Source organism: Argopecten irradians, chromosome 7 (assembly GCF_041381155.1).
Source record: "Argopecten irradians isolate NY chromosome 7, Ai_NY, whole genome shotgun sequence".
Taxonomy (NCBI): Eukaryota; Metazoa; Mollusca; class Bivalvia; order Pectinida; family Pectinidae; genus Argopecten; species Argopecten irradians.
The window spans coordinates 43,476,642-43,501,885 of NC_091140.1; the positions used below are offsets into that span (position 1 = coordinate 43,476,642).

The following is a 25,244-nucleotide window of genomic DNA, read 5'->3' on the forward strand; positions in this document are numbered from 1 at the left end:
ACTAAATCGGGGCTATATCAAAAAGTTATTACACAGAGTAAGCCATTAATCAATTGATTTCAAAAGAAATCTTCACGGTTTTCATAGTTTCAATATGTATTTATGTCGATGTAAATGAAATTGAGACCTAAAAAGGGGCAAGGACCCTTATAGTGACGGGATCTCTTATCAGGTGGTTTAGGGTTTAAACGTACCTTCACAATAAATCGTCTAAGGGAACAAGTTCTTATTGGGGAGAGAATACGGTAACAGCGAATATTCTCCACTTCAGTAGTATGTGCTTTGCCTATTCTGTTATAGGACTGTCGACGCATAAAGATTGAGCGAACACAGAATACATGCGTTAAACAGTAAAAACATTTTAAGCAATGGAAGTAGAAAGTGGGGAGATATTCAAATACTGGGACCCTACAGGCCACAGTTTCGCCAAATTCCTGAATTAAAATTCTCCATAGGAGAGCATTATAATAGAAGTTAAGGACAGTTAACATTAAGCTAACTTTAGACATGTTCCTCAACTTCAGAAATGAATATTTTAAATTTAGTGAAACTGAGGCTAGCATAATCACCATTTCCATTTTTTCTAATTAAAATTACTCAATTTAGGAGTCTATAATACACCTGGATTTAAAACACTTTGTATTTTATTTTACAGTGGCATGTATCTTTTCTGTATGAAAAAAAAAATATTTTCATTTTCACCTGACACAAAAAAATAGCACTTGACAAAAGTATATTTGTATTAAATCTAAACTATCATTTTGACCTAATTTACGCTTAAGAGACAATTCAAAACTTTAGATTGAAAAAAAATATATCTTTGGGTATAGTGAGAGATAATTAGTCCTAATTCACACATCCTAAAAATGATTACCAATCTATCGAAGCCCCTGAGATAGAACACAAAATTTGATTATCTGATATAATAACACATATGGTGGGATTTAATTAATATGTACCAAATAAAACAGAGTGTTGTCATGTTTCTGCAGCAAAGTCTTTAAAACCTTGTAACATACATTAATGTTATAAAATATGCATAGATAAGTATAGAATTTCACATTTCATCAATAAAATTAATATCTGATAATCAGGAAGTATACAGCAAACAAATCCTTCAAATGTTTTTTTCAACAAACAAATTCCCAAAGATAGACCCTACTTAAATCATAATAATTTTAAATATCAAAGAAGTAGAATGTTCCAATAATGACTCAGGCTCTCTGGTCTTGTCTGGAGGAACTTTGGACTCTCTTTACATACCCTGGTATGTCCTTAAATGGTCATAACTTTTAAAAGGCAGAAAAACAAATCAAATTTTAAGTCAAAACTTAAGCTTTTCTCCTTATGTATCTTAAAATGTTGGACGTAAGTTTGTTTCAAGATATTGGAGCCTGGTACTTTATTATCGGTAGAATTGATAATTTGATGAAATCATTTCAATGATGGTGACCATTTAATAAAGATAAGGCAAAATTGACTCCATTTCTATCACAAATACAGATGATTCTGATACTGTATAACGTGAAATGATTGTTGTGGACAAACTATTATTGTTTTCGTGGTTGCTTTGGATTTCGTGAACTACAAATATCAAAACAACAAAGTATATCACACTCTTATTGGCCAGCAGTGAATATTTGTAACCAGGAAATACTTTAAGATCTCCAAACCAAAACAGGAAGTATACCCACAAACATTTCATGTCCTACTACAAGTTCGAGAGTACAAATGGTAGTGAAGGTATATCGAGTATTCTAGCTATCGAAAACATTCTGTAACTGTACATGTCACACATTTTTAGGCCACATATCAACACTTAACTATGTTATTTGACCTTGACATATCTGAACAGGTCAGTTCTGCAAAGAATATTGTTCAGAAAAATAAGCAGTTTTGCACAAACCGGATATATTTAATTGGTATTGAAGAAATACAAAAATTGAATAATTATAAGTGATAGCATTTCATGTTCTGAATATGTAAATCACATGAAAATCTCTACCATAAAATGGTACAAACCCCTCAGGGATATGCTGTATGCAAATATCACAGATAATGCCTTAACACATACAACAAATAAATTATTGAATTTCAGCAAATATGATGTGACACCATGACCTGGATTAAGATTCAACAAATTAGCAACATATATACACAGGGACTAATATCTGTACAAATGCCGTCAAATCACTTTATCTCAAGATTCTGATTAAAGATCTTGCAAAACTCAACCTTTATCAAGTTTTGACAGTACAATCTCTATTCCAAATACGTAGTAAGAATACCACAATATATATCTATGGTCCATTGACTTTGAGATATGGAGATTTAACTGCTTATTGTATAACCATCATTATAATGGTCAATCCATGGTAAATCTATGACCACAAGAAACAATGTGAAGAAAAAAAAACAATTAAACAAATATCTTTCATCAATACATCAATTTTGAGATACCAAAACCGCGCAAGTGTAGCATGATTTACCGTTTATCAGACTCACCTTCTGGTGGTATTATCGGAAGGTAAGACTAACTGACGGTAAATCATGCTACACCTACATCGTTTCGGTATTGTAAAACCCCTGTATTAAAAAACAACACTGAAATGTTTCAGTGACAAAATAATACAATACTGTAATTCAAACACAACCTTCAACAAATCATCACAACATGTTATAGCATAACAAAACTATGTATTTCATTTCACTTTACCTTGTAAAACCACATATTTGAGTCATGACTTAATTTTGTTTTTCATACCAAGCAACGTATTCCGAGAAATTTTGTGATTTGAAGGGGATGTCACTTTTATCAAAACTTCTTCAAATAATTGGTAGCAATATTTTCTGTTTGTGATGAGGCCACTCTAGAATTATCTTTGAGGGCAAGAATGAGATATACCACTTACAATGAAATAGATTAATTGGTGGGATGAATTCATTTTGTATTCCACGTTTTGATCAGCGGTGGTGAAGTGGTAAAGTGCCTTTTATTCTTCTCATATATACAAGTTAAAAGAAAATCGTCCAATACATCATGGCATAGGAATAAAGACTTTTTTATCTATTGCTTCTAATCCATTAAAATATTTTTTTGTAGTAATTAAAAAGAAATCTCATACATGTAAAATACAATACAATATCATCCAAACCTATGAACACATTCATATATGCAATCTACCTTGGTAGCACATTGGTCTAAAACTGTAGACATCCATATACACATGTAATGCGAAAGTTTGATTGTAACATATCAACCTCAATTAATTATAAATCAAAAATAAAATTGCATCATACATCTTTCAATTTTAATTTTAAATGATATTCAAATATAATTTGCCACATGTTCACATACACAAGAGATACATGGAGTAAAAGTTCTATGAGGGAAGCACCAGTTTGATTCTCAAGTAAAACACAGCCTCACCAAGCAGAACCTGGACATGTACTGTAGCTGGTGTCCGGCGAGGACCAGAAATGGAGGAAGAGTACGACAAACAACAAAATCATGATGACCACTTGGAGTGCCCCAAGAGCCTTCAGCATTGTCTGTGTACGCTTGGTACTCTCCATCAGGGTGTCAACCTGGAAAATTTTACATTGCATTTTAACATATATCTTTTTCAAATTTTATTTCGTCTTCAATTTATTTTCAAATCACATTGGAATGAAATTTGTACAAATCCGAGCATAGTTCCATTTCTGATATATTCATACACCAACTAAAAAGTTTATTGAAAAATAACCTACGATTAGCTTTGTTAGTTTATTGAGTCCAACTTCAGTTGAAAGATAAATACGGTATTCATAATTTAAATTGGAATGATATTTTGACAACGGTTTATAATTCCGCAATTTAAACAAATATGGTTCTATTCTAACTTTGCCGTTTGCATTTTCACAGTAGTTATTTTTTATGATTTCCAATCGCCTATGAAATACACAAAGTTTTATTGCATACGAAAAAAGGTTGGTTCACTGATTATTTACCAATAATCATAAGTATACCAATGCTGTAACTTTCATTTATTATTTGAGAACCAGAGGTAAACCTTCAGTACAAAATTTCCTACCTACCTTTTCTGAAAGTGTTTGTACATTATTCTCCGAACTAGACACAACTCCAGAACTCTGCCCTGCTGAAGACTTTGTCGACTGTATACACCTCAACCTCCAAACCAAGAAATTTCATATTAAATTTTTGGTCACCTCTGTGTAGGACAATTTGAAGATATTTTGCAAAAGAACAATCAAGCTTTGGCAGCCAAGTTTAACTTTCCAACATTCTACCAATTGCTGTAGGACTTTCGTTCGCATGTTCTGTGCCAACGTTCATGATTGGTTGCTAGCTTTTTTATTTTCTTTTTTAATATACCTTAACACCAAAATCTTTTATTTCTAATTCAAAAACCAGAATGTTAAAAATAAATTTAGTATCCACGTATCTGATTTAAAGATGCTCCACCGCCGACAGAACGTAAATGATATTAATCATTTGAACAAAAATTTGAGTTTAATCGTGTAGATATATGCCTAATTAGCACAAAAATCACATGAAATAATTTATTTCGCCTTTTGTGCATGTGCAATCATTACTTCATTCTATGTAGGATATAGTGCCACGGATTTTTTTCGGGATGCAATTAATTATTTTTCATATTTTTAACTTTAAGTAAAATTAGAAGCTCACACTTTTCAATGGTGGTAATGGTGTAAAGTAAGTAACTTTTGTAACTGAAGAAAATCACTAAATCGTCTGTTCCTGTTTTTGAGAGTAAAAAAATACCATTTGTCTGCGGTGGAGCATCTTTAACAGCTTTGTTAGACAAGGGGAGACTACTCTGATTGCTGTAGGAGTACTGGTATATAATGAATTACTTGTGTTCCATGATGTTTTCCTTTGGTATGGTCTTCCACAACTCGGCCAGGTTTTCCTGTGAATCGGTCGTCACTTCCATAGCCATCACAAGAAATCTGTCCTTGGATATGGTGTTCTCATAGCCTTGTAGTAGAGAAAATTTTTGAAATATTCTTATAGCCTTGTAAAGTGTTCAAAACTGCTAACATTAATGGAGCAATAAGTTAACACAGTGGCCTATACCTAATCGCAAAATGGTTATTCAAATAATTTGGTTATTTCCATAAAATTCTGCTGTCCCGATTTTTTTCTTCTTTATCTTTGTTTTTCAACTCTGTGTATTTGCATCAACTTTACATGACCTCCAATTATTTGGATGAAATATCTGAGAAATTATAAAAATAAAATTGAATATTTCTCAATTTTGCCATTTTTTCCCCCAGCAAAATTGGCCTATATATGTTTCAATATACTTCACTTTTACTAGAAATCACAACCCTGTTAGAATTAAAACAAAGAATTATCAAGCAAGACAACTAATCTTCATTTAAAGAACATGCAGAAATAAGTATTGTTAATTAAGGAATAGATGTGAAGCCGGGTTACATAAAATTTACACGGGCTCCATTATCATTATACCCTCATAACCTCAACAAAATAAACCCCTATTCCTTATATTTACAGTTTTTCAAGTAAATGAATATTATTTTTCCTGCGGCAGTTGCATATTTTTTTATTCATATACCAATATATTTTTCTCTCCCGTCATCGTCAACAAATTCAATTGAACAGCTGATTGGAATCAAGTCATTCATATGTTCCCGCCAAAAGTGGGGTCATGACCCACCGTTGCCATGCCATCGACTATTCACATAACAATAGAATCGCCGCATGTGTTGTGCTATCATTATACACTGATAATGATAATACTAGAAAGCATGGTTATTGAGTCCATATCAGTGCAAACTGTAAATATAAATATATGTGTAAACTGTATAACATTATAGACAGTTTGGTTTTAATCTTTCTCACCTTGTTGAAGGTAAATGAAAACTTCCACAGTAGTTCCTGGCTTGGCCACACCAAAACATGGTCGCACCTTATACTTCTCTGGAGAGGTTGTCTTTACCTAGCCAAGCAGAAAAAAATAAAGTCTGAATAGTATTGACATTGACCAAAGAAGGACTTTCTAATACATGTACCATTTAATAGATGGATATATTTAAAAAGATGCAAAAAATACAAACATGTAGTCTATTTTTTACCGATCTATTCTATTTTTAGGTATCTTTCTATTTGCTTTGCTAGGCTTGCTTTCGACAATTTTAAAATTTCACTTTCAGATTCAAATTTGGCTTGGCATGAAAGACAAACTTAGTGGTAGCTGTTTTCGAATAATCATACAGGTTTAATGTGTACTCACCTTGAATGCTATAGGATAAGGCAGTGTGTTTTTCAGTGATATTGTGTCATAGGCATCTTTTCCACTGTCATCAATAATGAATTCTAGCTCCTCGGCAGGACTGAAAGGAAGGGGAGACAACTCATATTTAGAACCTATTAAAGAGACAATTCACTCAGGCTAAATAACCAAGAACTTTAACATAACCAAGAAGCCAAATATAGCATAAATGTATTGTTCTACATTTCTTATGAAACATATAACGTAAAACATTGACAAATTCCTCAACATTAATTGTTAAGTATTTTAAGTAATATCATTGAAATATCAAATCATTGATCAATATGATTAAGCAGGTAAAATATGGACGCTGTACCCATACCCGAGCCAAAGTCACGCACGTTAAACAAGTGAACTATATAACCACTGAGAAGGTGATAAAATGATTTTTAGGCAAGATAATTACCTAATAAGGTAAACACAATACTGTCAGAGTGATTTGAGCATTTCTAGACAAAAGTTGTATTACTCTATGAGCAAGGGACAGGGTTCGGCATACAAGAAGTTTGACCACAGTGTGTAATGGCGGACAGCGAGCAAGTTTGAACATTTCACACACATGTCACCACCATGGGCTTTTCATGCATATCACAGTAAAACCGACTGGTCTAATTTCCTTTAGAACTGGGGGGTTTTTCCCGATATATGTACAAATTTTAATGTTTTCTTAGACTGAATTGTCCCTTTAACTACCGGGTATTCTAATTGTTGGAAGGATTTCCTTGAGAATTGTGACAGGGGAAAACAATTCAAAACACAATTAGAAGAGCTTGAGAAACAAATACAATCTTCATATTTTTAAATGGTTTTTAACACACCTGTATTTCGTATAATACTGCAGGTGGAAAGAAAAATGTTGAAATTATCAGTCCTCAAAAGAATGTTGCTTTCAATGTTTTTGGGCTTTATAATGATAGAAGCTGATTAACCTATAACCTATATAAAATTTAGAAACATAGTACTGAACATAATTAATTGCAGGTTAAGTTCATTGCATCAAAATATGTGTGAATAATGCAGTATTAAATTTTGGTAATTTTTGTCTTTGCATATTACAGAGTTAACTCCCTTGAGGGTAGGTATTAAGGTAATTGTTATGTCATTATTCACATTGTTTTCTCCTAAAAAGTATGATGTTATGCTCACAAACACATGACGTCACAATCAATACCTATCGGCAAGGGCAGATAACTCTGTAATATGCAAATAAAGAACAAGAAGTAGCAAATCAATACCCAATACATGTATGAAATTCCTGAATATCCATTAAAACCAATAGGAGGTGTTTACATCCTTTTATTTTTGGGACATATCTACAATCTTCATTTTTTATTTTTTTCCTTTTTGCATCATATATAAGAACTCAATATTTGACTGACCATAACTTATCGCAGTGTTTTTATTTTTTTCCTTTTTGCATCATATATAAGAACTCAATATTTGACTGACCATAACTTATCGCAGTGTTTTTATTTTTTTCCTTTTTGCATCATATATAAGAACTCAATATTTGACTGACCATAACTTATCGCAGTGTTTTTATTTTTTTCCTTTTTGCATCATATATAAGAACTCAATATTTGACTGACCATAACTTATCGCAGTGTTTTTATTTTTTTCCTTTTTGCATCATATATAAGAACTCAATATTTGACTGACCATATAACTTATCGCAGTGTTTTTATTTTTTTCCTTTTTGCATCATATATAAGAACTCAATATTTGACTGACCATAACTTATCGCAGTGTTTTTATTTTTTTCCTTTTAGCATCATATATAAGAACTCAATATTTGACTGACCATAACTTATCCCAGTGTTTTTATTTTTTTCCTTTTTTGCATCATATATAAGAACTCAATATTTGACTGACCATAACTTATCGCAGTGTTTTTATTTTTTTCCTTTTTGCATCATATATAAGAACTCAATATTTGACTGACCATAACTTATCGCAGTGTTTTTATTTTTTTCCTTTTAGCATCATATATAAGAACTCAATATTTGACTGACCATAACTTATCGCAGTGTTTTTATTTTTTTCCTTTTTGCATCATATATAAGAACTCAATATTTGACTGACCATAACTTATCGCAGTGTTTTTATTTTTTTCCTTTTTGCATCATATATAAGAACTCAATGTTTGACTGACCATAACTTATCGCAGTGTTTTTATTTTTTTCCTTTTTGCATCATATATAAGAACTCAGTATTTGACTGACCATAACTTATCGCAGTGTTTTTATTTTTTTCCTTTTTGCATCATATATAAGAACTCAATATTTGACTGACCATAACTTATCGCAGTGTTTTTTTTTTTTCCTTTTTGCATCATATATAAGAACTCAATGTTTGACTGACCATAACTTATCGCAGTGTTTTTATTTTTTTCCTTTTAGCATCATATATAAGAACTCAATATTTGACTGACCATGACTTATCGCAGTGTTTTTATTTTTTTCCTTTTAGCATCATATATAAGAACTCAATATTTGACTGACCATAACTTATCGCAGTGTTTTTTTTTTTTTCCTTTTTGCATCATATATAAGAACTCAATGTTTGACTGACCATAACTTATCGCAGTGTTTTTATTTTTTTCCTTTTTGCATCATATATAAGAACTCAATATTTGACTGACCATAACTTATCGCAGTGTTTTTTTTTTTTCCTTTTTGCATCATATATAAGAACTCAATGTTTGACTGACCATAACTTATCGCAGTGTTTTTATTTTTTTCCTTTTAGCATCATATATAAGAACTCAATATTTGACTGACCATGACTTATCGCAGTGTTTTTTTTTTTTTCCTTTTTGCATCATATATAAGAACTCAATGTTTGACTGACCATAACTTATCGCAGTGTTTTTATTTTTTTCCTTTTTGCATCATATATAAGAACTCAATGTTTGACTGACCATGACTTATCGCAGTGTTTTTATTTTTTTCCTTTTAGCATCATATATAAGAACTCAATATTTGACTGACCATGACTTATCGCAGTGTTTTTTTTTTTTTTTCCTTTTTGCATCATATATAAGAACTCAATGTTTGACTGACCATAACTTATCGCAGTGTTTTTATTTTTTTCCTTTTTGCATCATATATAAGAACTCAATGTTTGACTGACCATGACTTATCGCAGTGTTTTTATTTTTTTCCTTTTAGCATCATATATAAGAACTCAATATTTGACTGACCATGACTTATCGCAGTGTTTTTTTTTTTTTTTCCTTTTTGCATCATATATAAGAACTCAATATTTGACTGACCATAACTTATCGCAGTGTTTTTATTTTTTTCCTTTTTGCATCATATATAAGAACTCAATATTTGACTGACCATAACTTATCGCAGTGTTTTTATTTTTTTCCTTTTTGCATCATATATAAGAACTCAATATTTGACTGACCATAACTTATCGCAGTGTTTTTATTTTTTTCCTTTTTGCATCATATATAAAAACTCAATATTTGACTGACCATAACTTATCGCAGTGTTCCTATCTTAACAGTCATCTACACAAACGAGAGATCCCAGAGGGATCTTGGCGCCCACCAAAGAATGATCTATGTCTGACAATGGAAAGATGGATCTTTTCTCTGCTTTTCAAACTTTTTCAAACATACTACATACAAAATTTGAGACAGATCGCTTCAGTACTTTCTGAGATATAGCAGTAAAAAACTTCAACTAGCAAAATCCAAGATGGCTCCTTGATGGCCATCTTGTTGATCGATCAATCCCAAATCACAATATGCCTAACTAGGGCCCTAGGGGAACCTACATATGAAATTTGAGACAGATCCCTTCAGTACTTTTTGAGAAATAGTGATAACAAACTTTAACTATCAAAATCGAAAATGGCTGCCTGGCGGCCATCTTGTTGACTGATCGGTCCAAAAATGCAATATGCACAACTAGGGCCCTAGGGGAACCAACATATGAAATTTGAGAAAGATCCCTTCATTACTTTCTGAGAAATAGCGATAACAAACTTTAACTATCAAAATCCAAGATGGCTGCCTGGCGGCCATTTTGTTGACCAAATGGTCCAAAAATGCAATATGCACAACAATGGCCCAAAGGGAACCTACATATGAAATTTGAGACAGATCATTTCTGTACTTTCTGAGAAATAGCAATAACAAACTTCAACTATCAAAATCCAAGATGGCTGCCTGGCGGCCATCTTGTTGACCGATTGATCCCAAAATGCAATATGCACAACTAGGGCCCTAGGGGGACCTACATATGAAATTTGAGGCAGATCTCTTTCGTACTTTCTGAGAAATAGCGATAACAAAAATTGTTAACGGACGGACGACGGACCACGGACCACGGACAAAAAGCGATTTGAATAGCCCACCATCTGATGATGGTGGGCTAAAAACTGATGTATCAGTATATCTACCTAATGGTCAGTAGTCTGCCAATGAAGGAATTATCAGCCCCTGGTTCCATCTTTGTTGTCGTCCCACGTATACCTATTCTCCTCGAAGCCTGCAAAATAAAATTAATATAAATTAAAAATATATATGTCTATGTACCTGTGTCTTGTCTTTATCTATTCAATATGATCTTCATTTTATTCCTGTTTGAGGTATATTTCCTGTTTATCAAGATGCCAAAAATAGACAATTAGCAGGCATTTTGAAGTGTTATATGCTATATATGATAAATTTCAACTTCCTGTTTGAAAGAATGTATCTCAGTTCTTACACAAAGCCTATATATATAGCTATGGAAATACCCAACTGCAAGTCATTCTGAACTCAGATTAACATTTACGATTTGTTTTAACTCTTTCACCCCTATGTAACGTTAGTAGACTCTACCATCCATTGATCTGGATGGGTCCATTATGGACTACAGTGGTGAAAAGGTTAAACATTGTACAGACCCAGAAAAAAGTATTCACATTGCTTGATCTGTTTACTATATATCATACAGCAGGCATCACTCCAGTGGTTGCCAACGTCGCATTTTGCAGAAAAAAATATTTCAAAGGCTGTAAAGCTATGTCTTTGGCAATTTTTTAGGCAACAAAAAAGAATCACCCATTCAAAAATTTTCTTTAAAAACAGCCATGTGTTTATCCATGTCATTTGTTTTACAGCATTTTGATAAAGTTTTAATAAAAAAATAAATTTCAACAATTTTTAAATAGATGTATATGATTATGAACAGGACATAATAAGAAAATAATAAAGTCTGAAAAACTTACATACAAAAAGATATTATTGCACTATGTACATTTGAACATTTTATACATCAATCATAATATGTACAGGAATGAAAGTATTAGATTCTTATCAAACATAACCAAAACATTGATGATTGGGAAAATGTTTTCAAGACACATGCTTTTTTTTCCAAAATACTAATACTGAACTAAGCTATTTAATGTGACAGACACAATTAACTTACACTTTTGCCATGTGGTGATTGGAAGGAATCGGGAGACCTGTCTCCATCCGAGGATTTAGTGGACTCTGCAAAGGTCACCTACAACATGTATTTTGATACCAATTAATTATGTTTTCACTACATAACCAATATAAGCTGTCTAGTACTGTATTTCACAGCAAATAACTCCCCCTCCTCATTTTCCCCATTTACCGCAAGCTGGATTGAATAATTGGAATAATTATTAAGATCACAAAATGATGTGCATCAGTTCTGGGTTTTTTTTATCTCTTTTATCACCTAGAAAACAAGTCTGTATGTTGGATGATAATTTTTTATCTAATTAATCAGGAATCAGTGAATAATTCACCAACATATGAATAATTCTTCTGTGATGTCAAAAAGGAAGGGGAATAACTCTTTCATGAATGATTCAAAATACTGAAATCCATAGTTCTATAACTATATAATCAAAATAATTTTAAATGATTCTTTTATATTTCCATATTTTCATAATGCTTATTATATTACACTATATATGTTGTATATGAACATGTATTATATTTCAAAAAAGTATGTATCAAAGGGATCATAAGAAAGGATCTAGCTTTTACATTTAGTGAATGTTACTAAAATAAGACTGAACATTGAAATGTATTTAAAATTCGTTCAAATTCAGTTTCAGGACTAAAAATGTAGCGATATTATAAATACACACACACAATGAGATTGAATAATTAATATCATGTTGCATATCATAGCAAGGTTTGCCCTGAGTGTACCATACATGGGAGGGGGGTTCCTCAGATATAATGGGTTCCTCCTTATAATTTGAATGGAATTTCAGAGAAAAAGTGGAGTCCTTATCCCTTTTCTGTACTTAAAAAGGATATGAGGATGGCATTTACACAATTCCTGCTTAATATTAATCATTCATTGTAATTGAATTTGTTAACACAGGAGCATGTGGTCAACTAGATGGAAATAATAGTATTTTTAACATAGACAAAATAATTATATATATAACCACTGAAAATATCAGGAACTTTCTACCGTCTACCTTAACCTTGTGGCTATAGCCTAGGACAACAACATCTTTAGTGTATAAATAGAATTATATATAATTATATAGGCTAGTACTATAGTCCTGAAAAGAACCAGTGACTTATTATATTGCAATCACACATTGTAAGTTTTTTAACCATAACAGAGATACTAGGCCAAACTGATAATATAAAATATAAAGTATAAGTTGAGAGCTAGGTAGTACACAGTTTGTGCACACACATCATAACAGATGTGTGTAAATAATCAATAAAGTTTAGCTGGCTGCCTATAGGCACAGAAACAAGATTCCTGAGCCAGCCTGAACATCCCTGGGGACCTCAGCAGCAGCAACAAAATCAATGTATTAAAACATTGATGGAGCCATGCTGTATATAATACAGCACTCAGATGCATATCCTGTTTCAAAACACAATATTTATCTGATACATCATCAAATGTTGGAAATGCAGCTGTTTAAATAGTGGTGCGTTTTTATATCCTGCAAAATTAATGTACCAGTCTGTACAGATATAATACATTTTACTAATTGTGACTCAAAAATACTATACAAATAATTTTGTTATTTATTAACTAAACTATAGTCTGGTTTGCACATTAATTTCAATAAACTATCCAATCATAGATAAGATGCATAGAAATATGTATGACTAGAAGTAATTTCGCCACAAAATAGCATCTTGTCATAACATTCCTACCTCCTCTGCATCAGCCATCTTGTTTCCATGTATCAATAAATGACAATGGTAAGGGGAGGTAATCCATTTATTATTGTGTTTTGTAATACAAGGGGGGTAACTCTGTTTACACTTATTCTTCTATCAGGAAATATTACAAGGATAAACCAGGAAAATTTAATGTATAATTTGATTATTTTTTGTCTAACAACTGAGGACTTTCAAATAACTATTTTACAAACTTCCTTGATAAAACCAGAAATAAAAGTATTTTTTACTTCTTATTTCTTTATATGCAATTTACCTTGGTTTAAAAAAGTAAAGCAATAACTGCCAAAGGAATAAAGTTTTCAACATGAAGACAAAATCAAACTTAACACTGAATTTAGAAGAAAATGTTTCTCAGCAGATTTCCAATTCTAAGACAATATAAAACAATGCAATGGGAGATAACTCATTCTAACTAATTCCAATTTGTGATCTGAATACACACATATTGTAACATAAAATTTAAAAAAAAAATCATCAAAAAAAATTTGCAACAGAAATAAAAATTTTCTGTAGCCATTATTTATTTGAATGTTGTTTCATTTAATTTTGGCAAATTTTAACAAATGCCCACCTTTTATACCAATACCTGATGAGATGAGATACCAATACTGTGTACAGTGTCTTTTATACACACAAAAATAAATTCCTCTTGTAGCCTAAGCTACTTAAGGCTATCTGTATACAGTAGAACCTAATTTGTAGCTATTAAATTCCATTTCATGCAAATCCAAGTCCCACATGAATTCAACATCCAACTGATATGACGTCATAGCAACCATGACGTCATGAATCAATTATGACATCATCAACATTATTACATCACAGTATGACGACATCAATATGGTATAGGACATTTTCATGCAAGTTTTCTATGTCTTTTAATCTAAATTATTTGGGTTCTTCACACCTGTCAAGGGTCAAGTGTTAGCAAATAGCGAAACTAAAAATCTCATGAGCCCAGTTTCATGAACATTTCTTAACTTCAGGGAATTCCTCATCTTAAAATTTCCCAGAGGAAAGCATTATAGAAAGTCAGGAAAATGCTTAAATTAACAAGCCTTCCTTGAAATGTAGTGCTTTTCTATGGAGAATTTTATTTTAAGGAACTTTACTTAAAGTTAAAGAATGTTAGTGAAACGGGGCCCAGGTTATTGACTTTGGAAAACTGATGGAGATTACATGTTCATGTGTGATGTACCATCGAGAATGTGTATGATTTCAACATCTTAGGACATTGCACCTCCATCCCCACGAATGATGTTTACCATACCTTACCATACCAAAACATACACATTGGTAGAAATATCTTAATATGCCAGTAAGAATCTCTCGTTGTTTTATTCTTTTATTATTATCTATATAATTCACAACCTGCAATATTTAGTGAAATATTTAAAAAAAAAAAATAGAAATTAAACAGATACAGAATAATCTTTTTTTGTAAATCTTTTCCAACAAGTGGAAGAAAACTGGTGATTAGTAAAAATTTTAAAACCCTGTGCATGTCATCTTTTAAAAAATTTATGCTTGAATTTTCTGAAAGCTTTTATAAAAAAATACCTAATATTACTGTCTGACATGATTTTTTTCATTGGGATATCTTTAAAAAATGACCCTGTATCAATACATAATATATTGATTTGATAAATGATAAATTCATTGTGAAAGCAGTAATTTCTAACTATCTAGGGAGTTTTCTCTGGTTATATAAATTATGTGTAGTAGAAAACAAAGTTTGATTCCGAATAAAGTTCAAATTACAAGCACTTTTGCCTTTATTTGAACGACCAACTTGATGACATCATTGTGCTTTATTCCGTCTTTGCATATTACAGAGTTAGCTCCCTTGCGGGTAGGTATCGATTGTTACGTCATTGTTTTGTCAGCACAATTCACGTCGTTTTCTCAGAAAAGTATGACGTTACGCTCGCAAACACATGACGCCACAATCAATACCTACCCGCAAGTGCAGATAACTCTGTAATATGCAAAATTCGGAATATTCAGTGTATTGTGGTGCCACTCAAAAGTGCATATATGTGGTGTGCAGATCACAGATCGTGTGTCTGTAGGACATAGAAGGACGTCTTTGTGGGTTGTGTCAGTCTGTGGACTCCAGCCGTGCACTGTGAATGTACTCCAGCTTATATGTTCTTTTCCCCCTTAGTTTGTATTGGCTAATACAATTTCGAATTCTTTTCTGCTACATAAAAGACCTTTTATACAGAATATAAATTAAAATCATTACAATTAATTGTTTCATTAGTAAATATCTCATGGATTACATGTAATGATTACCAGAGCAGTATGTATAGTAGTCTCTGATAAATTTCACTCTACAATTAATTAGTTATAAACACTGCAAAAAGAGTACCACAAAAACTTGATAAGTCAAGTACAGATTCCTGTAATAATTAAATTAGTACAATCCATTAAGTGTCTGAACTCTCTTGTACACAGTTGAATGTAATGATTCAGAAATTAATGTAATTATTTTTCAAAATTCAATTAATAAATACTGCGATATTCAACAAATGCCCTGAAGAGCAGGTACCCCTGAGTCTGTGGTACAATGGGACTAATTCATGCACCAGGTACGTGATACCCCATAAGGTTTGTGCAGTTCTAGTACATATATCTCAAGTGGTGATGGGACATAACTCTCTGTAATCTTCCCACCTAAATGAGGTAAGCGAAAGATATAAACTTATTACTACCACATGACCTCCACCTCTGGGCTACAAGTTCAAATCCAATTTGAGGCAGTTGCTAGGTATTGACCTCTGGTCGGTGGTTTTTCTCTGGGTACTCCAGCTTTCCTCCACCAACAAACCTTGCCCGTTGAACCAATAATAAAACCACCCTGACAATATCCCACAAAAACTTTATCAGGTATCACATGGTATGTGAATTAGTCCTATTGGAGTAATAACAGGAGTTTGGAGCGTAATATAGACACAAGCCTTACCTTATGTTGTAACTGAGGAATCTACCAAACATTATACATATAGTGATCAAACAATACATGTATTAATTAGATTTGTCAACGACTTTCAGAATAAATGCCAAATTTTGATCTCTTAAATAAAAGGCTTTACCTGTATTAATTATTAAATTTGTCCATTAGTTTCAGAATACCAAATTTTGATGTCACAAACTACTTGTATGCTTTACTTGTAGGGAGATAAGTTGATACTGTAAAGTTAAACTAATTTTCATATGACAAAATTTTACAAATTTCTGCCAGCAAGAAGAATTGTCAAACTTGAATCATCAAGAAATTATTTTAACTACAAATCCAATTGAGCAATTTAGCTGTAAATCATAAATTAAATTGCTTTAAAGGTGGCATAAAGTCGCTGCAAAATTTAGTTGGCATACAATATGCCATTACAAGGTCTGTATTAAATTTAAATATAAGTTGAAGATTGAAGAGGAAACAGTATAGTAGTTAGGTGTGTAACATTCAATAACAGGTAAAGACTAAGAGCATCTTATATAAATCTGTTTTGTGGACGGAGATATCACAACCTGTGTGTTTCAACAGTTCTGCTAATTTTTCAGCAAGAGACTTTCAGAGTGATAAAGAGCCAAATTAAGCCACAACGAACGAAATATTTTCAGCTACATACCAAATGCAAAAATTATCACAACCTCTGTGCTTCAAATTACAGTTAAGCTGATCATCTATCAGCAAAAGGCTAGGAAAGTGTTTATAAGCCAAATTAAGGCACAACAAATAAAATATCTTTGTCTACATAACAGATGCAAGAAAGATTTTTGTGACAGTTCATCATGCTATCTACAATGATCTATGAAAAATGTGTCCATATTTAAAGATGCTCCACCTCTGCCAAATGGTATTTTTTCACTTTCAAAAACAGGAGCAGACGATTTAGTAGTTTTCTTCAGTTACAAAAGTTACTTACTTTGTACCATTACCACCGTTGAAAAAATTGAGCTTCTAATTTTACTTCAAGTCAAAAATATGAAAAATAATTATTTGCATCCCAAAAAAATTCCGTGGCACTATATCCTATATGGAATGATGTACTGATTGCGCATGCACCAAAGGAAAATAAATTATTTTTTTTATTATTTTTTGTGTTAATTAGACATATATATACACAATTAAACACCAATTATTGTTCAAATGATGAATATCATTTATGCTCTGTCGGCGGTGGAGCATGTTTAATAAAAACTATCAGTATCAAGTGAAGTATGGGAGAAAAATGCAACAGTTTTTCTCTGTTACAAAGTATGCAAGAAATATCTCAAATAAATCACTACAGGCAAAAATACAAAAATAAAATATTTTTAAAGAGAATGTTACTTACCCTTTTCCTTGATTTGTTTTCCTCCTCTGCCCTTTCATCTGGTGGGACATATTTAAACTGGAACTTGTCCTAGAAAGGAAATCCAAATATTTAGTCCCCTTTAGTAGAAAACAAAATTCACCACAAACATATGAGGTGAAAAGAACCCAAGTGATTCTCAATATCTCCAGTCCTATTGCAATTATATTAGTTGTACTATTGTTTAATTTACAGTTTCAACATCTGACTTTGTAATCTTGACAGGACATATAAAGCCCTTTTGCAATAATCCAGACTTTGAAAGTCCAGAAAACTCAAAATCCAGATGGAAATGCCAGGAAACAAATTTTGTTATTAACTAAGTACCCAGACTGAATTCCACTAGTTTGGGCTGAAGTTGATTAACTGATTGATGGGGGCTTAACCTCCTTGTTACGGTTATAACCGAGCCTAGGGCACCTTTGCGCTGAAGATGCAAATATCCAGAATATCAAGGCTCAAGTTTATGGGAAGATCGGTTATCACGAGAATTTTTTTTAAAAATATTTTAGCACGATTGCTGCCATTAAATGACTTCAAAAAGTCTAAGGCATTACTGCTTATTAACTGTATCTGTTTACAATGTTTTATGAATCAATTCTTGTATTTGGCATGTCCCCGGTCTGTTTTCAAAATATTACCAAACCATGAGGGAGATAACTCCGCCATATGCAAAGACGAATTAAATCAAAAAGATATACTTACTGTGCCACCCATGTGCTCCATTAACTGGTCTTTGTTGATGTACTCCTGAATGTCACTCTTCCCCACAAACTTGATTTTCCCTATTGCCTGTGGACTTAGCCAGGCTTTGATGATCTTCCAGGCAGCTGGAATATGAGAACTGAGTTCGTGAACAACCAAAATCATTGTGAAAATCTATATCAAAATATATAGCTTAGGTGTTGACACTAAAATAATTATGATAAGCTATTAATGGCTTATTGAATTGGTATTTTTTAATCATCAAAATTAAAGTTTCATTTAATTTCTACTAAGTAATCATATAACAATTGGAAGAAGCAATTTCCGTGTAGCAAAACTTCAATAGAATTTAAACGTAATTGCTATTTCATGTTCAATAACAAAATTCTATTATGATTGAAGTATTTTAAAGTATAATGTGACATGTAAAATATCTTAATTAATATGAAGTAAAAAATAATCCTCCTTAAATTGTTTCAAAAAGAGATACTTTACCATTGAACAGCCAGGGCATTTCAAAGATCAGCATGTACCCTGAAATTATAATGAAGTTATGTCGGAGTTCTTTGTACCAAATTTTTTCAAAATCTGTTAAGTAGTTTTGGAGAAGTTCACCGGGTAAAGTTGTGTCTATAGACAGACGGGGGGTATAAAAAAATCAAACTAAAATTGTATCTCTATAAATGATATAAGAATAGACAGATTGGACCACAACAAAACAAAATTTGCATTAAAACTTCGTATTCTTAAAGGAGAATCGCCATATTTTCAGCAGTTCATAATTAAAGACATTTGAGAACGACCTGATGAGATCTCAAAGAAAAAAGTCCTGTATTAATTTTTAATCATTACATTTACTTACCTAAAAATGTAGGGTAGTAAATTTTGAAGCAGGTGATGAGAAACTTAATCAATTCCATATCCTACAAACAATATATCATAGTCTATTGTATGTAATCTGTACAGGGCATAAAGGACCATGGGACATTATGTGTCAGTATGTGGTTGATACTACTATACATACACCTAGCCCTATCACCTGTACATGCATGGTATGAAAAAAGTCCCTAAATTAAATGTTTAATTATTGTTTATTATCAATTATCAATATTCATTCCAATTTCTCATAAGATTATACGTGGAAGCCAAACAATTAAAGGAGAAAGTTACACATTTTGACTTTTTCTTTAACTTGATGACCTTGAACTTTAGTTTAAATCTGACAATTCTGATACCCCCCACTTTCCTGTTGTTTGTTTTCTTTAAATTTGCTTTATATGCCAAAGAAATATCTAATAATAAGTAAAGTGTGAAACAAAAAATGAATAAAGTAAATAATTTTGTCAATGTGCTTTAATTGTGATCAATTTCCCATCCAGCAGATAACTTTATCTCGTCATCAATTTTCAAAGGATAAAATAGTATGTATTCATGAATAATTTCATTATGAATCACTCTTAAAATAAGAATGTGGTACTGTTTCAGGAAAGATGAGCAAATTCTATTATGAACTTACCAAGTTTGATAGACCTGCTTCGGCCATATCAAATAAGACCACAAGTTCTTGAGTTGGGTCTTCTTTGTACTCATGCTCTAAATGGTAAGCTATGAACTTCTTCACACCGGGGAGCTTTTCTGAATCTTTCTTGTGATGTTTTACTCTTACAATCACTAGAAAAAAAGAATTTATGCTTACAAACACATGACATCACCATCAATACCTACCTGCAAGGGTAGATAACTCTGTAATTTGCAAATACAGAATATATTTCAAAACATTTGTGCTTGCTAAGAGAGATAACTCTAATTAGAAAGATTGCAGAGATTTTTAGTGCAAACAGAAGGATGTCTAGCTGCAATTTTTATGTGAAAAGATAATTTACTGTAAACGCAACTAATTTCCATGTGCAATTTTCATTTTTGTGTATTCTGTGGTTCGTTAGTGAAAGATTCAGCTACAGGTTCAAGTTCAGAAATTAAGTCGCTGTGAAACTTAGTTTACAGTGTAAGGTATACATACATTGTATCAATTTTTATACACTGTGTTAAAAAACTTACAAATTTTTCTACCATCCTTGTCATGGTTGTGGTAAAAAAGTCCTCCCACCTCATATATCCATCTGTCAAATGTTGTCTCTTTTAAGTCTGAAACATATACATATTAACTTATTTAATTTATATAACATTTTAAAAATATAATTTAAAATATTCATTAAGACTCCAATCTTAGCCATCACATGAGTAACATGTTCCTTTTTCATAAATCTGATGAAAGATGGAATGGAAATATTGGAACATTTTTGCAAAGTAAGAATTAATCAGGCAAAAATCAAAAGGTATAGATTTTTTTCTCTCTTATAATTATCCTGCGTCAGTGTTGATATTTGCTATAATTTTTGGACCTTACCATTTACTTCTGTTTCTTTCCTCCATTTCAATGTCTCATGAAGTCTATTTGCTGCATCTTCCAAAGTTTCCCATGATCTAATAAACTGGCTAACATATAAGTCATTTGATGCCACGTTGTCAACATCTCTCTGATCATAAAGATTCTTCTGAAGAAATTCTGTCACTACAATAAAATAAGAGGCTTTAGCATCACCTGGGTTTCTTTTAAATTATTTTTTTTTCTGAAAGTTGAACTTTTTAAAAGTCATATAGATACCAGTAAGTGTATCTGGTCTGCAGCTGTACCCAACCCACGATCAGCTCAAGCAAAATTTGGTTTAGTTATATATGATACAGCATCTTAGATACTCCAGGGGTTATTATCACTGACGTTATATCCACCCCTGGACTATCTCATACTAAATTTGAGGGCAGTCCAGAAGAAAAAAAATATGACCAATCACAGTCCTGCAAAGTCTTCCTTTGAAGACTACAGAGAGAAAAACACCAAATTGCAACTTAAACGCCACACAGTCATGCAACCACTGTAATAGATTCTAGGACATCAAAGGAATAAATTGCCTGTTTTGTTCCCTCCAAGTTTACTATGAGATAGTTCAGAAGTGTATATATCATGACAGTTATTAAGTAAGTCCTGGAGTATGGAGGATATGTACAGTACAGTTGGTGGTAGACTAAATGTTACACATTGTGCACACGGTGTGAACTACGCGGATTCACACAGTTTGCAAACAAATTTGTTTTTTCATACCCCGATAAAATTAAAAAATAGTGACATCAATGCTTAAGTATCTAGATTAATTTTGAGCATAATATATACATGTATTATTGGTAAATGCATGGTTGTGACAGACATGCTTGATTTACACATTGTACAGCTCCCGTCAGCTCCACTACACGGCTGCCTGTCATGACAATAATTGCGTTAGCATTACTAATTTTTCCAGCTAGTTTTTACCTCATCCCATTAATCTACCCTCAGGATACCCAGACTCTCCAACATGCATGCACATGTATCTAATAAGAATGGTATTTATGTGTTTCAAATTCAAAAACCTATATGATTTTTAAAAGGTAAAGTGTTTGTTTTTCTTAACAAACTTCCATTGAAACAATATTTAAAAATCACATGTACAAAGATAATACTGCCCCATTCTCATAAAGCCATGCAAACACAGAAGGCAACAATTCTGCCCTCTGGCTATCTATCGATGGTCACATTGAGGCACCTGTACAGCTGGATACATGGCTTACCAAACTGAAGAGTTTAAGGTACCGTCACGTAATCGTTTCTGAGTACTATTGGCTTACCTGTCTGTTTGACAAGTTATAATTATTGGACCATGACGCAATATACGGTCAAGATAACTTGTGGGGTTGGGATCATAAACATATTGTGTTTACCGGTAATTAAGAATCAAAACAAGCTGAATTGGGTACTTGTAGGTAGCTAGAGACTAGCCACCAATACGTGGAAGACATCACATAGTTTGAAGTGGATTTAATTCTGCATGGTCGGTTATAGATGTGAAGTTTTTAATAAATGATATGTAATTAAGTTATTTTCACATACACTACGCTTAGAACTAAAATAGCAAAGAAAAATAATATACAAGTGTATATATATTTTAATGAAAGACGATCTAGAAGGGTATCGCTAGATAACTGATTGATATGCATTAAATCTTTTTATTAAAAAGTGAAGTATTACCGGGTATATGATTACTAATAGTTTATTATGAAAAATAAAGTGTCTCAAAAGCACAATAATACTGGTTTTTGCTGCAATTCAAATTTGTTTTTGACTTGTTAAAATGCTTGTATTTCATGTAAATGATATATATATTCAATGCAGTCTACCAATAAACATTGACTTTTGAAAACATAATATATTTTAGATATGAAATGGAAACTACTGATATAAAATCAAATAGACATATACATAAAATAAATATAAATCAATCTTTATTACTTTTGCAGCGAAAAGGTTTTATTTATGTAGCAGATATTTATTTACAAAGAAAAATAAAGTATAGTTATATATAATGTTCACTTAATTGTAGATATTGTAATTAAAAAAAATAAACACTTAAAAAATTATAATTATGTATAGAGCTATTTCAATTTTCCCCCGATCCCTGTTTGTAACACATCACCTTGTCTGTCTAGGCCTGAATGTACATGGACACCATGTCCATCCGTAGTGGACACTGTGGTCACACGTAGTGCACTCTGTGACCACCAGTAGTCTAAATCTTGTGCACTTCGTGTCTGCCTGTAGCCTAAACGTAGTGCACTCTGTGTGCACAAGAGTGTAACCTTTAGTCTACTACCAACTGTATTTATAATTAAAATCTGCCACATTTCTCTGCCGCTTTTTATTCATTTGTATGTGTTCTTCAATTCCCTAGCCAAAGTAATGAACCCCTACAATTTTGCTGAGTATAATGTTGAAGCTGTAAACTATTTTTATTTTTTTTTTAATGTCAACCTACCAACCTACATCTGTACTCTACGTATACCTAATCTAGAGATATTGGGACAGGATAGGTTAGAGAAAACTGATATCTTTTTAAGGACGACATAGTTTCCTTTTTTTATATATTGTTTTTTTTTTAATTATTTATTTATTTACTTATTTATTTACATATATTTTTGTTAATTCGATCGGATGGAATTCACCATAATATATCTGTTGTTTCAACCAAAAAACACACACCAGAGGGATCCCTCCATAATTCTAATTAGATACATTAACAAAACAGCCACAATAGATTTGACCAAGGTAAAAAAATGTTCAAACAAAGAATAGGAAAACAGCTGGAAAAGGACAAAACTGGAAAAAGCTGAAAAAATCAGATTTTTACCTTTGTACTTGTCGTAGAATACTTTTCGAAGTTTCCCGGCGTTTGATGAACGACCCTAAAATGAGAAAAAAATGTGTTAACTCGTTAGTATGACAAAAGATGACAATCGAATCTGAAGTTGTAAATTAGGGAGGAAAGTTTACTTTTTGAGAATCTTTGGCATCACCGTCCGCCATGTTGTATCGTCTGCTGACTTCCGCTTCGCTTGTTGCGCCACCTCCCGGTCAGTAAAGGCTAGTAATTAACTTCTCATTTATGGATGGCGCGTAACATTCAAAGACCTGCCTTTTGTTGTAGCAAAACATTTAAAAATGTTTGGGCTGAAAATTGTGTATTTATATTTTTTGCAGATGTGTCTACAAAAAAACAATTTTGGGATATTTCGTTCTACTTAAAGTCTTACAGTAGAATCTACACCATACATGTATTTGGGAAACTTATTTTGATCACATAACGTTAAATCATTAAATGGACCGTCCAGCCATGTCATAAATATCGTCAGACACATGTCACATTGTGTAATAATTCTTTTTTTTTTAATTTTTAATTTTCGAACATTTTACACAGTATATATAAATGGACACTAACACACAAACACTTGCATATGCACTCATTCACAATACTTAAGAACATCAAATTGTACGTTATGAGACATTCATAAAAACATATATTAACCATTAATAGCAAACCATAACGCACATATATGCATGCTCTCACTCTCTCTCTCTTTCTCTCTCACACAATTTATAGATATAGATATCACCCCCCCCCCCCCCCCCCCCCCCCCCTTGAGTGTTAGCAGTAGCTATCTTGGCAGTGCTATCTCTCTGCTATCCTGTATCTCCTTCTGTCTTGACCTCTCTATCGACCTTATCGGGCAATGCAAAGCTCCTGGAAATCGCTAATTATAGCATCGGCTTTGTGTCCCGAAACTTCTCTAAGGTCCTGTCTAAGTCCAGACCAGAACTTGTTATGCAATCTCCTATTCCTCTCCCCCGGCAAAATGGACGAGTCTGCACGAGTCAAAATAAACCCTCCAATCTAAAAGCCCATTCCGTAACAGATTCTTCGGGAGACTGATGAGCTGAACAAAAACTTTCCAATAATGTCTCTTGCATGTCGACAACGCCGTATAAACTGCGTAACTTAACAATGATTTGGTTCGATGTTACTGGCGTTGTCGACCCTGTTACACTTACACATACACTATATTATAGTTTAAATATATTATATTAAATAAAACAAATAATGAAAAATTATTCTGAAGAGTCGTTGTGCTGATCAGCTATATAATTTTTGGTTTGTTTAGTTTTACGTCCTATTAACAGCCAGGGTCATGTAAGGACGTGCCAGGTTTGTTGGTGGAGGAAAGCCGGAG

The 25,244-nt window shown here is 32.4% G+C and overlaps 1 protein-coding gene across 2 annotated transcripts; it reads right to left on the reverse strand.

Moving 5' to 3' along the window:
* Positions 1-2,602: 2,602 nt before the first annotated feature.
* LOC138328531 (motile sperm domain-containing protein 2-like) lies at positions 2,603-24,097 on the reverse strand. Of its 2 annotated transcripts, XM_069275373.1 has the most exons (17): positions 24,010-24,097; positions 23,867-23,921; positions 20,998-21,162; positions 20,649-20,735; positions 20,107-20,261; positions 19,453-19,513; positions 19,086-19,124; positions 18,591-18,715; positions 17,868-17,936; positions 16,496-16,516; positions 11,756-11,833; positions 10,740-10,828; positions 6,285-6,384; positions 5,894-5,990; positions 4,882-5,005; positions 4,081-4,174; positions 2,603-3,588 (listed from the first exon to the last, which is right to left on the reverse strand). In XM_069275373.1, the coding sequence occupies exons 1-17, from the start codon at positions 24,040-24,042 to the stop codon at positions 3,427-3,429; spliced, it is 1,554 nt and encodes a 517-aa protein (XP_069131474.1). In that variant the 5' UTR covers positions 24,043-24,097; the 3' UTR covers positions 2,603-3,426. The 2 variants fall into 2 exon arrangements, with proteins under 2 accessions (XP_069131474.1, XP_069131475.1); XM_069275374.1 differs by lacking the exon at positions 16,496-16,516.
* Between the last annotated feature and the right edge of the window lie 1,147 nt (positions 24,098-25,244).